At 48.5% G+C, this 15,309-nt stretch overlaps 4 protein-coding genes across 4 annotated transcripts; 3 read left to right on the top strand and 1 right to left on the bottom strand.

Annotated features, from left to right (window-relative positions):
• Positions 1–2,304: 2,304 nt before the first annotated feature.
• COL26b_010645 (uncharacterized protein) lies at positions 2,305–4,482 on the top strand (the record flags this gene model as incomplete). The annotated part of the gene is made up of 3 exons (XM_053183338.1): positions 2,305–2,323; positions 2,383–4,192; positions 4,251–4,482. 3 exons carry the CDS (start codon positions 2,305–2,307, stop codon positions 4,480–4,482), a joined length of 2,061 nt encoding a protein of 686 aa, XP_053032692.1.
• A 778-nt stretch (positions 4,483–5,260) lies between these two features.
• On the top strand, positions 5,261–7,063 carry COL26b_010646 (uncharacterized protein; the record flags this gene model as incomplete). Its single annotated transcript, XM_053183339.1, has 4 exons — positions 5,261–5,516; positions 5,650–6,408; positions 6,466–6,797; positions 6,857–7,063. 4 exons carry the CDS (start codon positions 5,261–5,263, stop codon positions 7,061–7,063), a joined length of 1,554 nt encoding a protein of 517 aa, XP_053032693.1.
• A 1,444-nt stretch (positions 7,064–8,507) lies between these two features.
• COL26b_010647 (uncharacterized protein) lies at positions 8,508–10,088 on the top strand (the record flags this gene model as incomplete). The annotated part of the gene is made up of 4 exons (XM_053183340.1): positions 8,508–8,700; positions 8,756–8,875; positions 9,518–9,810; positions 9,879–10,088. 4 exons carry the CDS (start codon positions 8,508–8,510, stop codon positions 10,086–10,088), a joined length of 816 nt encoding a protein of 271 aa, XP_053032694.1.
• A 2,360-nt stretch (positions 10,089–12,448) lies between these two features.
• On the bottom strand, positions 12,449–14,044 carry COL26b_010648 (uncharacterized protein; the record flags this gene model as incomplete). Its single annotated transcript, XM_053183341.1, has 2 exons — positions 12,449–13,701; positions 13,831–14,044. 2 exons carry the CDS (start codon positions 14,042–14,044, stop codon positions 12,449–12,451), a joined length of 1,467 nt encoding a protein of 488 aa, XP_053032695.1.
• Positions 14,045–15,309: the final 1,265 nt, after the last annotated feature.

A 15,309-nucleotide genomic window follows, 5' to 3' on the forward strand; every position in this document is an offset into this window, starting at 1 on the left:
TTAGGAAGCGACCGCTCACCGCCTTGGGCGAGAAGTAGTGGTGGGCCTGATTTTATTTGGGCCAATAGATGGGCTTAAAAGTGATGCCCGGATAAGAGTGATGCCCGTGTATCAATTCGTGATGCCCGTGTATCAATTCCCATTTATAAATAGCTAATATATTAGTGGTAATAATATTAATAGTAATAGCTATATATATAAGTTAGGATATGAAAAATAATAATTTAATATCTTTATACTACTATATATATTAATAATAGTATTACTATTAATATTAATTAAGTTAGATCTTAACTTTAATAATAGAAGTATAAAATTTTTAGCTTTCTCTTCTATTATTACTATTATCTCTTAATTATTAACTTTAATAATATTCTTATTTTTCTTATTTTAGTATTTCTAATCCTCTATAAATTAATTATAAAGAATTTTACTAAATAGTTCTTTAAGTAGGTCTATATTATTAATGCTAACTTATTTAATTATAAAAGCTTTCATTTATTTATCTATGTAGTAAGATTTAATTTTATAATACTTTTAGCTTAATATATAATATTAATTAAACTTCTTATTACTTAAACTATTCTTATATTTCTAATACTTTAAGTAGATGTATATATAAAGAAGCTATCTATATATATCCTCTTTTTAATACTTAATATTTATAAGATTATTAAATTTATAATTAATTACTTTTTATATATTAGCTAAAATACTTATTTAATTACTTTTTAAATTTTTTTATATATTAATTACTATACTACTAGAGATTAATATAATATTATATTACTACTTAATAGTAAAGTAGATTTTACTCCTCTTTTTAACTTATTTAAGAGAGAGGATAATATTAACTTATAGAATATTTAGCTAAATAACTTCTCTAGTAAATAAATAGATTTAAATAAAGATAAATATTAGTTTAAATATATTAATAAGCTTCCTCTAAGTAATAATAATAGTAATATTAGCCTTTTTTAAAATATATAAGTAAGCTATGTCTATTTTAAATGGAGTATTATTATTTACTTTTTTATTTTTATTATTTATATTTAATATAATAATAAAACTAAATTTATTATATATAATACTCTTGATAATGAAATTAAAAATAAATAAACTATTACTTTTAAATATTAAGCTATAAATAACTTAAATTTATAGTAGAGTTAGTTTTTTATCACTTATATTATCTTCTTCTTGAAATATATTATAAAATAATATAAATATATTACTAGTATTATAATAAAAAGTTATAAATATATTATCTATAAATTAAATAGTTTAATAAAAAGTTAAGTTAACTAAAGTTAAATCTAATTAAAATAGTAGTATTAATAAAAATAGAGTACTTCAGAGCTGAATTACATATAGTAAATCTTTTTTTTACTTCTTCTATATTATTATTACTTTTTAGTAAAAAGATATTTTTAAAGTTTTTTACAATAATAGAGAGGCTATAAGTATAGTTATACTTTTTTATAATATAAACTTAACTACTATTAAACTATTAATCTTAGGTTTAACTTTAATAATAATAACTTCTTTAGTAGTCTCCTTAATAATAATAACTTAATAAGCTCTTTTAGTAAATATAATAATTTTAATTAATAATAAAGTAAAGTATTAAAGTAGTATCTTATATTAGTTATTATATATATTATTACTTCTATATACTATTAGTAATAAGTAATAGATAATACCTAAAAAGGTTATTATCTACCTACTAAGCTATATAATAATATTTAGGAGGTATTATAATACCTTTAGATGATAAGATTTAATAGAAATAGATTAATTAAAGCTATTAGAATAGGTTAATAACTATACTATAAATATCTATATAGTATTAGGTAAAATTTTATATATATATAGGGATTATGTGTGCATAATTTCGGCAAAAAGGGGGGGTGGATGCTGTCAACGCAACGGAGTGTAAGGTCTGCCGGGCGAGCTTGCTTTGCTCCAACCTACCTACTACCTAGGTACCTTTAGGTAAGGGCACGTCGCGATTCACGCTTTCGCGACGATTCCATTGAACAACCCCGAACAACCTCAATCGTACCGCCACTACCTCACCATTTGCCGCCACGCACAGCCAGACAACCCTGCCATACCAAGGCGCTTTCAGCTGTTCTATTGTTGTTGCTGAAACTCCGGACTCCGCAAACCATCACCGATCATTGCCCAGCGCGCAAGCAAGCTAACGTCGCGATCGATCCTGCATGCCACGCTGCAAGCCTTCCCCCCCCCCCCGCCCAGGACTCGGTTTCGTAGGCTGACATCGCCCACCAATCTTGCAACATGGATGAGGATGACAGAGGTAAGTCTCTATGTATTCCTCGCTACCCGCTACTGCCCTAACTTGCCTTGGCGCATCAGATTCCAACGCGAGCTCCGAGAACGACCAAGATGAGGTCATGGAAGATGTAGACGACGCCGAGGGTGACATGGAACCCGAGGAGGAGGATAACGAAGACGACCAGGAAGAGGGCGATAGGGAAGAAACGGCCGACGATGCGCACGACAAAGGCGATGACGGAGCAACAGGGGACCCAAGACAAGCATCTAGGGCCAACTCAGCCGGTGCTCGAGCATCGCCAGAGGGAAAAGGCAAATCACCACAGCCCTCGTACTCGAGTCTTTTCCCCAGTGTCCGACCCGAAGCAGTCAATGCCAGACTCTACGATATCGTTCCTACCATGGCTGCCCCTCAGGCGACGAGCATCAATGCTATAGCCATCACCCCCGATCTTCGATACTGGATGACTGGGGGATCCGACGGGTACATTCGCAAATACGATGGACCGGGTACTATAAACGGCAAACAACTTCTCACAGTGGCGCAAAGACACCCTTTTGTCGATAGTGTCGTCAAGGCGGGGATTTTGATGTCATACTGGGAGAATGAAGAGCCTGGGCCCCCAAATCCGAGAGGCAACGAAGAACATGTTCTATCCCCAGTCTACTCGTTGGCCGTACACTCCCAAGCATTGTGGCTCTTGTCTGGACTTGAATCTGGTGGCATTAACCTCCAGAGTGTACGCCATGATGAGGGAAAGCGCATAACGTGTCTTCAACAACACACTAATGCTGTGAGCGTTTTGTCACTAGCGCAGGACGAGAAGAGTGTGCTCAGTGGCAGTTGGGACAAAAACATTTTCGACTGGGATCTGAATGTCGGGACTGTGAAGCGTACTTTCGATGGCAGTGGAGGTCAGATATCTGCCATCGAACTACGACCGGTCAATGGAGCGCCGATTCCAGCGGACGCGATGGAAGATGACATTAAGCTCGACACAACTTTCAGCTCGAATAACGGAAAACCCGCAAAAAAGAACATAACTGGTGGCAGCGTAAACGGTGTAGATAGTCAGGCACCCGCTGTATCTGGTGAAGCCGATGAGGGACAGGCGTCTCCAGCGCATGAGTCGCTTTTTGGCGGCAGTGATACTGGGTCGTTATTCGGCGAAAATGTCGGCGGGAACTACGGGGCGGATGATGATGATGAGTTCTCGAGGGCCATGGGCGACATGGGCATGCCGCCGCTGCATGACGGCTCAGGCCAGGACGGAGGCATGGATCATTCCGCCGATATCGACATGACCATTGCCTTCAGTACTGATGCAACATCTGCCCCTGCAGTCCAGCCGTCAGGCACAGGCAGCCCGGAGGCGTCGAGGCATCACGCCGCTTCCCAAGGTGCTGACACTAATGCATTGGACGGACAACCGACGCAAGATGTCACGAATGATATTGCTGCACAGGCTGGTACGTCAAGCCTGGATGACGCAGCAGCAATTGACGCGCAGCTATCAGAACCCGCTCCGGGATCACCTTCCATGGTCTTTGCATCAGATCCGCCACCTCCACCTATGGATCCCACTCAATCTGCCGACACCGTCTTCTTCTCTGCAGCAATAGATGGTCCAATCCGACTGTGGGACCGGCGGGTTCAGGATCCCGTGGCAAGGATAGGTAATCAGCGCAGTGTTCCTCCTTGGTGCATGGGAGCATGCTGGAGCCCTGATGGTAACTGGATATACGCTGGCAGGCGTAATGGAACAGTGGAGGAATACAGCATACACAAGGCCAGAAGCGGTTGGGCGCCAGAGCGATCCCTGAAGTTTCCAGCTGGTAGTGGAGCTGTGAGCGCTGTGAGGATGATGCCAAACGGACGGCATTTGGTCTGGTAAGTGTTGTTGACTTACAAGGCTGTTGCAGGCGGCGGTTAAGCTAACTTGACCTAGTGCGTCTCATGATATTCTTCGCTTATATGATCTTAGAGACACGAGGGCATTCAAGCACTCGACTGTTCCCTTCTTGATTATCCCCGGACCTCCAAGGGCTGGTGTCATCTCGTCTCTATACATCGATCGGACCTGCCGCTTTATGTTGACGGCCGCTGGGACCCGTGGTTGGGAGGGCACAAGCACGGAAGTGTTGATTGGCTATGAGATTGGAGTGACCGAAGAAAAATGATAGGTTGTCTCAAGCCTCCTCAAACCAGAGGCGCTTGGAAATAAAGGTTCTCTCCTGACCTCGGCGGAGAGCACAGGCAAAGCGGTAAGAAGTATTTATGAATATGGAGTTGAAAGGCGACGCAGGCGATTTGGGTCTAGAGGTCTAGAATCAATACCCTTAGTTATTCGAGTACTGAGATGCTTGTTAATGTACCGCGACAAGACACTGGAGTGCGCACGTTGAATCAAGCTCCTGCGTGCCTTACCTAGCCAATCGCCACCGACAGACCCAACCTGTCGGCTTCTCCAATATCCCACAGCGGCCTAGCGCCCTGTGGGCGCCTCCGCTGATAAGCGGAACACGGCATTGTGGTCTGATCGCCGAGAGATACGTTCCCCCTGTTAAGGTATTGGAGCTTTACCCCGGATTGGAGGCTTTGGACATGTGCTGCCCCCCGACTGTCTATCTTCACCACACCACCTACCCTGTTGACCGGGGGTTTCATCTATCTCCCTAGCCATATCGACGCCTTCACCCTGCATTCCAACTCCTGCAACGATAGCAGCCAGCCACTCGGAGCACGCACCGGCGTTTTCGGCGTTTGCCGGAGATGAGGGGGTTATTGATACCAGTGATCTCTACATTTGGCCGGACCTGACCCGGCGTCGACAGCTCGGTTGATGCAAATAAGACGAACATGTCTCCCCCGCATTGCCAGGCAGCGGCGTCGGCCGACGATGAGATTCAACCGCTTCTTTCACGGCCTGGTCATTCATCCCACAACCTCGATACCGCAATGGCATCCAAAGATGCTGAGACCTTCGTCTCAGGCTCGGGCTCGAAGCCAGGCGCCGCTGATGCCGAACTGGCTGAGGCCATTCGTCTGGAGCATAACCTAACTTTCTCCGAAGCTGTCAAGCTCTACCCGGCTGCCATTGGATGGTCAGCCTTCGTGTCTCTTGGTGTCATCATGCTCGCCTTCGACCCTCAGCTGCTGGGAAATCTCTACGCCACGCCTCAGTTTCAACGAGACTTTGGCTATGAGTACGAAGGTTCTGTAAGCTACCTGATCTGCCCACCAACATGAAAATTGCCACGCCAGCTAACGCCCTTAAGTATATTATCAGTACGCCGGCAGATGGTTTCCGGCAGATGTACCCCCACCGTTGCTAACGTACATTCTAGGTGCCGCATGGCAAACTGGGCTTTCCATGGGCAACCCTGTTGGTCAAGTTGTCGGTGCTCTCTTCGCGGCGTATCCCATGGACTGGTTTGGTCGAAAGCTGACCTTTTCTGCCTGTGTCGTTTTGACCGCGGCGATTGTCTTCATTCAATTCTTTGCCCGCTCACTTCCCGTTCTGCTTGTGGGGGAGCTTCTTGGTGGTTTGGTCCTGGGCATGTATGTTGTCATTGCCCCGGCCTATGCCTCAGAGGTTTGTCCCACTGCGCTACGTGGTCATCTGACATCTTACGTCAATCTTTGTTTCGTTGCCGGTCAACTTCTGGCAAACGGCGTAACAGCTGGCACCTCCAAGCTTGAGACTCATTGGGCATATTCTCTGCCTTTTGCACTCCAGTGGTTCTGGATCCTAGTCATCCTCCCTGGCCTACTCTTTGTACCGGAAAGCCCGTGGTGGCTGGTACGAAAAGAGAGACTGGACGAGGCAGAGAGAAGTCTCAGACACTTGGCATCTAACAAAGTAAACGTCGCCGCAACATTGGCGTTCATTGTAGAGACCGACAAACTCGAGCAGGAGCTTGAGGCCGGAAGCACATATTGGGACTGTCTCAAAGGAGTGAATTTAAGACGAACAGAGATCTCTGTTGGCGCCTACTGCACCCAGGTCCTCAGTGGCATCTATCTCATTAACTATGGCACATACTTCTTTCAGCAGGCTGGATTGCCTACTGACAAAGCATTTGATATGGCCATTGGGTTTCTTGGTGAGTCGACCTTATCTTGGTGACTTGCAGATTCTGCATTAACACCATCCACGACAGCTGTTGGATTTGTCGGCACAGTAATCTCATGGTACTTCCTCATCCACTATGGTCGCAGGACTATCTACATCACGGGATTGGCTGCCTTGGTTGTCCTACAACTCATAATTGGCATTCTCGACTGCGTTCCAGGCCGACCCTCCGGTGTGATGTGGGCAGAGTCATCCCTCATGTTGATATGGAATTTTGCATATGATCTCTCAGTCGGACCGGTCTGTTTTGTGCTCATATCCGAGGCCTCCGCAACAAGAGTGCGATCCAAGACTATTGCTCTTGCAACCGCAGCTCAGGGTGTTCTGGGTATCATTATGACGGTGGCGATCCCGTACATGGTGAGCATTTCTTACCCCATCAGCCTCTAATCTAGGGCGCTGACTTGGATACACGCTAGATCAACCCCGACGAGTTAAACATGCAGGGGAAGCTCGGGTTCTTTTTTGGAGGTCTGGCGGCTTTGTGCTTTTGCTGGGCATGGTTTCGAATTCCTGAGACCATGGGCCGTACGTACGAAGAGCTGGACATTCTCTTCGACAAGCGCGTGCCGGCCCGGGACTTCAAGGGTTACGTAGTAGAGGGTATGGCATCCCCTAGCGCTTAAATACTCGGTAGGCGTGTTCTTTTCTTTGGGGCGCAGGTTTCGAAGGACTAAGATGTGTCATAATACCCGAGACGAAACGATATTAGAATTCCGTATGACTGGGCGGCACTGGAATTCATTTTTCCTCCTTCCCGTGAAACTCTACGACCTTTTGATGTTACAAGGAGCTTATCGGGATGGGAACGAGGTGTGAACCCACTACCACCTCCATCAGGATGGTCTTCAGTACTTGCATCGTGCTCGTCACGATCTACCGCCCGCTTCACTCCCCAGTTCTTGATGCAAAGATTTGAGTTTCCCTTCGCACAACCAGCAGTGACACAATGGTCCCCTTTCTCCATGCCATCCGATTCATGGACATTGGATCGAGATTAACCGCTGCATGGTAGCTATGGAACCTCCAAGCAGTCCGAATGGTCGGGGATGTGTTCAGAGTCACAGTCTTCGATTCAGTAGCAACTGCGACGGATCAGGCGTCCCACGAGAGGGCCAACAATTCCGTTCCATCCTGCGTTGATGAAGACTCGTTGCCTCTGTCGGTATCTGTACGGGTCTCACCACGATGTGACAACATTGATCTGGATGTTTGTAATTTTGCGCCGCAAGGAATGCCAAACAACGGGTATTAATATCAGGCCCAGAAAGACTTGAGAACCATTTTACAACGGTAATCTCACACTGAAAGCCAGAATGCCACTCATTGTTGAACGCTTCGAAAGGTCAGTCCAAGGGTCGAGAGATCAGTCCAGGGGAAATGCTGAAGGAAGTGCTTCGCTTGTCATGATCATCACACACCAGTTGTCTTGGCCACTTTCTTTTCCTTGGTCTCCGTAAACGTTAGCAACGGTCTATCTCATCTTACGAATTACAGCTTCTACTGAAGCGACAGCTCCGCCTTGAGTCCTCCCCCCATTATCCCCAGCTTGCGGTCTCTCCAGGGATTCAGATGGCAAAAACGAAGCGGGTCGCATGCTTGTATAGAGAGAGCACTATGCGTGTCTGCTTCCCACGCACGGTGACATTAGCCCTTGGCTGCATCGCCACCAATCGTTTGGCTCTCAGACACACCAACCCCGGCTTCTACGGATTGCACTGACACTTACCATGTGCATTGGGCCAGTACAAGCCAGTGATCATCGGCCCATGTGTGGTAAACGCGGCGTCACAAACCACCAGTCCCCGCATGCAAGGAAATCGGCGAGAAGTCCGGCGAGCAACAACGAACGTCACCTCGGCCGGCCATCTACCGAACTTGAGAGCCAGGTTCATTCCCCTCATCCCCACGATTTCCCCTCACCAACCCCCCCACGGGGTAAGGGAATCTTCCCGCGTACAAGAAGAGACACTGAGCCACACTACCTAGGGCGCATTCCTGTGTCATCGATCTTCGCCTCTTGGTGTTCTGCTTTTTCTTGTCACTAGTGCAACCGAAAACACGCAAGTCATGGATGCAAAGAAGGCCAGTATTGAGCAGGATGAGAACCCGGCGCCCAACGCGTTGAAGCCCTCGGCTTCGAATCCGACTCCAGAAGAATGGGCGCAACATTTTATGAGTCAGGATGAGGCCTGGCACAAAGACTATGACAAAAAATTGCTAGTCAAAGTTGACAGGAGGCTCATGCCCACGTTAGTTATGAGTACGAAGAAAAGCTTCCAAACATGTTCAATGTTCATGGCTAACTACGAAAACAGTGTATCTACTCAATTTCCTCGATCGATCCAATCTCGCCCAAGCTCGGCAAGGCACCCTGGAAGCGGACTTGGGCATGTCCGGGACCGATTTCAACCTGGCAACCTCCATCTTCTTCGTCGGTTATTTACTGATGCAGCTACCATCAAACCTGCTTCTCACCCGAGTGCGCCCGTCTTTCTATCTCGCATCATCATGCTGTCTTTGGGGTGTTGTATCGACCTGTAATGCTGGGGCGAAGACCTTTACGCACCTCGTGGTGATTCGTTTTGTAAGCCTACCTGACTTTCGCATTGCCAGCCTCATACCAGAACGGCAGCCGGTAGGGTTTCGCCGACGTCGCAACTGACGCGTCAATAGTTTCTCGGATTTGTCGAGGCCCCATTCTTTCCCGGTCAGTTCGGTACCTGGTGATCTTCAGTAACTCGTAGCTGACTTGTCCTTCCAGGTGCCGTGTTTCTCATGAGTTCATGGTACACCCGCGCCGAGCTCACCCGTAGAATTGCATATCTTTATGCTGGCAACGCACTGGCAAACATGTATGCAAACCGATATGTCATTCTATGATCGAAGCTAGCTGACGCTTTTCAGGTTTGGTGGACTGCTTGGTGCAGCTATTCTAGGCAATTTGGAAGGAGATTTGGGACACGCGGGTTGGAGATGGTTGTTCATCATTGTAAGGCTCTCCCACTCGATCTTTTTGGCGGTAGAAATTGACCGTCATCTTAAACAGGAGGGTGTAGTAGCCATTGCTTTTGCCCTAGTGGCCATGTGGATCCTCCCGGACTATCCTCACACGACCAAGTGGCTGTCCGAAGAAGAACGCGCCTATGCCGCCTGGCGCCTCATCGAAGACATCCAAGAAGCCGACACCTATCACGAACAGAGCATGTGGGGAGGTGTAAAGATGGCCGTACGCGACTACCGCCTCTACATATTTATTCTGATGCAGCACCTATCTCTGGTCACCCAGACTTTTCAATACTTCTTTCCAACGATTGTCGGTACCTTGGGCTACGGCAAGATCAACACCCTCTGGCTAACTGCTCCTTGCTGGGTGAGTCGACGATGCAGCCACCGGGAATCTACCGCATGCCATTTGACCACATGCTCATCGTCTCATAGGCTGCTACTTTCCTCATTTCCGTCTGCGTAACCTACTCTTCGTCAAAAACAAGAGACAGATCACTTCACATATTCTGCCTCACTCTTCTATCTGGAGTTGGAAACGCCATAGCGACTGGATCGAGTGTTGTTGGAGTCCGTTACTTTGCCATGTTTCTCATGCCCATGGGCGCTATTTCCGCATGTGAGCTCCATCAGCACATTGCTTAAAGATAGAATAACCTACTCACGCCAGATGCAGACCAAATCATTGTATCGTGGGTCGCCAACTCATTCCCTCGACCGCTCGTCAAGCGATCAGCTTGCATCGCCATCGCGAACATGATAGGTTAGTAGCTCTCCGCATGCGATTGGGATGAAGCTCACGTTGCTCATAGGAAACACCGCCACTATCTATGGTAGTTATATGGTTCGTGCTGTCAATATGAATGACCAATCCATATTAAGGAGCTGACTTGTTCTAGTACCCGAGCAGCACAGGTCCGCAATATGTTCCGGGAGGCAGTACTAATGCTGTTCTCTGTCTGATGGTTGGTTTACTTGCACTGGTGCTTCGATACTTGCACAAATGGGAAAACACAAAGCTAGAGAAAGCGGAGTTGGAGGCGGCGGCCGCGGCAGAGGGAGGGGAGAAGATGGCCGTCGATTTGACCCAAGAGAAGAGAGCAGCTGGCTTCAGGTATATCTACTGAGCTGGAAGAGTCACCACACCAACACACCCACCGCTTGACGTTGCGTCGGAGATACCCATGATGCCCGAATGCATGCGCTTGGTGCCCCTACTAATGTTGGAGAACTATCATCACAGTTGTATTTACTATGGTGAGAAGACATTTGCAACTCTGTTAGACATATTCTACGCTATTTACCAAAAAGTCCTGTGTCTGGGTAAAATATTTGAAGCACTTCGTCTGAGTGTAGCTACTCGGACAAGCAACGTATTGATTGATCTTATAATCACAGTTCAATTGTTATTACATTTGAGGCTCAAGTCTTGTCTATTGATTCAACTTGAAAACGCCGAATCCAAGTAGTCAAGCGCCGTTGTCAACTGCTCTTTAGCACCAGAAAAAAAAGGGGAATCATGTATCCAATGCCGACGAGTGAACATGACGGAAGCGAAGTCGCCACTTCAGCTACGGAGAAGCTGCACCATGCGCTATGACAGCTGCCTCGCGACTTCACTGTCTTGTAGCCGGGAAACCCAACCTCTCGGCATTCCAACCGAATCTGTAAGGACACCAGGGCTCTTCAGCATCGTCTTGTCCCAACCATCGAGTGAGCGAATAGGAGTTCCGAGAGGTCATCGGGGCAGCACTAGTGTCAAGTCGATCTCGATACACAGAATCTGCCGTAACGGAATCCTGTGCCACTGTTTGAGGCATGTCGCTATCACAGTGATGAGCAAACTGCCCGTTGAAGGAGGAGAAAGAACCCGCAACAAAATATTCGGGCCGATGTTCTCAGCGTCCACTCCGCCACCAAATCGATGGGCTCATAAAGGAAACACACACCCCAGGCTTGATTCCACGGTGCGCCGTGGTCCGCAGTATTTTGGGCACAGAATGATGCCTTCGTGTGTGGCTGAATGAGCCGGTAGGAAGGTAGGCTGGAGGACCTCGCACGCGTAAAGAGTCAAGGCAGGGGCTGGCCGGAGATGAAGTCGTCCTAGAAGACGAAAGGGCTCAGCCTGAACACATGAGAACATCTGGCTTGTAGACGGGGATGTGGCATCTTAAGTAGACTTTTGATGATGTGACAACGTCCACCGACCTGTATATGCCTACCTGGCGCCGTGCTGCTTTCCGAACCCCCCCCCCCCTGTCTGACTTGTTGTTCACGAACCAGCTTTTGTTTAGTTCTTGCAGGTCGTGCAGGTTGTGCAACCGCAGAGGACATGCAAGCCAGACGCCGCGCATTTCGAGAAGGACCGGGGGCCCATTTCTCATGGTTTGGCACAGAGCCCACATCTTCGCGCGTCGCTCTAAGCGACATAGCAAAACCTCGACCTGTGTTTGATGCGATATGTAGGCGAGGCAGGTATCCGTTCGCGATGTATTATTGCTCCAATCCAAGGAACCGTTGGAGCCCCGTCGAGGATAGCTGCAGTAGCCGGCTTATCCTAGTTATTCGCTTTGTCGCGTCGCTGAGCCCTCTTTCTGCATTGTGCCAGACAGTTAATTTTGAAGAAGCGCCCCTATCACTGAGAAGTACCTAGTACGCACAAAAGTGGTAAGGCGATGGAACGATGTTTTGGCTTTAATCTATCGATCACATTTTGACATTTGACCATCAACCATAATGGAACACACCTCTCTCGTGAGCGCCTCCGCCTCTTTTTGGCCGACCCATAGCCATTCGTATTCCTATCCTATGCCGTGTCCGCCCTTTTTGCCCTTGTCCACGGCCCAAAGAAATTGATGAACCCAAAAAACTTTCGAGACTGGTCTCTCCCACAAGGTGATTACCATTATATACTATATTGATCGGCCGGCGGACTCGCTAGCAACAACTCATGTGACATTGTACAAAGGAAATGACTTTTTTCTGTTTCGCGGGAATGAATGTGATCATGGCCCCACAGGGGCGTTGTAATATTGTACAGGCACCAGCGGCCATTCTGTTGGCATCGGCGTTGGTGCTGGTGCGTTTTCGTCGACAACTGTGCTGGAGAAGCTCTCCCAGTCCTCAAACACGATACCGTCAGGGATATACTGAAAGTTCATGGGCTGTGCCTCTTGAGGTGGTGGCGGCAGCTCTCTGTCGAGTGACGCCCGGTGAAGAGGCTCTGGTGTAGTGCGCTGCTGAGGGGTGTGGAACAACGGCGCCGGCATCATCGACTGCGCTCTCATGTGATCCATAAAAGGCCCCGGTGAGGAGTCTTGCGACGACAAGACCGGGGGCTGAGGAGATTGCGTCGGCAGGGTCTGCGAGGGTATCGAAGGAGGCGGCAGCAAGGGCTGAGGAGGGTATTGCTGAGGCATAGCAGTAGGAGCAGGGGCGTAGCATTGCGAGTATTGCATAGGCGGCGATGCCGGCACGGGGAGGAAGACAAGGTCCGCAAGCTTGTACGCGATTGAGACAATCGATTCCGCCTCAGAGCTGGAACCAGAAAAGAACTCGAGCAGATCCTGAAGTTGGCCGGGACTTTCGTTCTCCATAAAGCCTTGAGCACGGCCAGTCTGTGTGGGGTTCCAGCTGAAGTTGGGTTGGCGTCCATTGAATTCGTTCGCCTTTGACATGAGGATGTCCTTCCAAGCCTCGTGAATCAATGGCTGATGAAGAAGGCCGTAGATAACTCTGGAATGCATCCAGTCGGACTTTGTCTTTCCCGACTCAAAATGTCTCGCAACGTGCTCGACGTGGCGTTCACGTGAGGGATGAAGGGCGGAACAGAAGCCACAAGCCCAGTACTTTCTCCTCTTCAGATACTTGACAACCTTTTCGGAGTGGGGGCATGTCTTGCAGCCATGAGACGCCTTGTGGTGTTGATTGAAGGTGTTGGCTCCCCAGAAGCTCCTATTGCAGCCAGGCTCAGGGCATGGGTATTTCTTCCAACGCTCGTGGAACTCCTCCTCATGACGCTTCCAGTCGTACTTGCGCTTGAACCTTGTTTCGCAGGATGTGCACCAGTAGAAGTTGAATCGGCCGGGACCCCATCCCGTCTGGGCGCTCGCTACTTGAGGAAGGCCGCCAGGAACAGCCTGGGGTGCGGATTGCTGGCATGTTGAAGGGCTTTGAGAAGACTGAGAGTAATTGGTAGCGATAGTAGCGTTCGAATTGGCGGAGCCCATTGACCAAATGCTGGCGTGCCCAGAGGATCCTGAACTCGTCGATGAAACCGAGATGCGCGGTCGGTGACCAATTTGGCCATGGCAAATCGCTGGGGACACAGGAAGGAAGTTAGTCGGATGATCTCTTCTCCAGGTTTGGAGAGGCAATAGAATCAAACCTCGTGTGGAAGCGTCTTCCATAGGGGCATCTTGTTGGGGAACCATCTGCTGTTGCTGTTGCTGCTGCTGTTGTTGCTGCTGTGCTGCCCTATCATCGGCCTCCCACATTTGCATCAAAAGATCGCGCGAAAGCCCCGAATTCTTCAAGGCCTCAAGCGTCCGTCGGGCATCGGCCAGCACGTCGGCTGGGGCATCTTGCATAGGATGATCCATCTGAGCGTTATCCACTTTCCCCTTTCACTCGGCGAAGACGAATTGGCGTTGGTGTTGGCTTTTTCTTGGTTGGGTCAGGGCGCGTCGAGGTAGCGACAGTGTGTTGAATGATATGAGCTGATGAACGAAGTAGGCGACAGATGATCGGACGATGTGCCGCAAGGGCTGATCGGAGGTGTGTACTGGCGACGGAATCAACAGAAAAGATATCGTACAAGCAGAACGTTGAGTCGCGGGTCGACAAGACGAAATCAAGTGGATGGGAAACGGGTGTCGGCTCGAAGGCGTCGCGAGCGTAGATATAATGGGAAACGAGCGTGGAGGGTTTGGATGGTATTAAGGGCGACGGGAAGTAAAGGTCGGGTCGGGTGTGAGGTAGTCGTAGATAGAAGAAGAGGTAGAAGTAAAGAGGCAGAGAGGTAGGTGCGGTGTGGAGCGGAGCGAGGCCAGGTTAAGATGGAAACAGACTGGCGGTGGCGTGTGGTGTACGGTGTATGGTATGGGAGGAGGTGTGTGAGGTGTGAGGTGTTGGTAGTCGAGTACTCAGTGGGAAGCGAGCGTGTGCTTTGAATCAAAGCCAGCGGAAGCTTGGGCAAAGTTAGTCAGGAACCTAGCGTGGAGAGGGAACGACTAGGGACTAGAAGACTAGGTTGGAGGCTAGGAGGCGCGACGAGGTCTGAGATGGGAGGGTAGGGGCCTTACAGCAGTGTCCGATGGATCCCTGCACAAACGACTTGTTAGCGCGCTTCTCGTTCCCGGCCGACGTCGAGACGTTGGGCAGATTTCGGAGGAGGAGCAGGGCGGGCAGGTAAGGTAACGTATGGTACAAGGCCTTGGGTAGGTAGGGTAGGGGCAAGACAAGGTAGGCGAGGTATTTTGTACAGAAAGGAGGGGGCAGAGGAGGACAGCTAATGTAGATGGGAAAGGCCCGGGCGGAGAGTGATGGCGGGCGAGAAGAGGAGTGGGAAAGAAAGAGAGAAAAAAAGGGGGGGAGAGAGAGAGAGAGAAAGAGAGAGAGAGAGAGACGGTGACAGGGGTGTATGTGTGTGTGTGCTGGGTATCCGTAGGTAGATAGATAGGTACGGATAGGTAGGCAGGTAATAATTGTATGTATGTGTACAGCATGTGCGTATGTGCATGTGCGGTCCCCTTCCCCCCCTACCGTATGTCTGTGAAGCGGCTGCTGCTGCATATGCAGGCCGACAGATATTGCACTTGTCAATTCCGTCCGATGTTTGGGGGAGACAGGAGCCAGGAGGGAGGTG

Source organism: Colletotrichum chrysophilum (assembly GCF_026319265.1).
Source record: "Colletotrichum chrysophilum strain AFK26 chromosome Unknown scaffold_117, whole genome shotgun sequence".
In the NCBI taxonomy this organism is placed as follows: domain Eukaryota; kingdom Fungi; phylum Ascomycota; class Sordariomycetes; order Glomerellales; family Glomerellaceae; genus Colletotrichum; species Colletotrichum chrysophilum.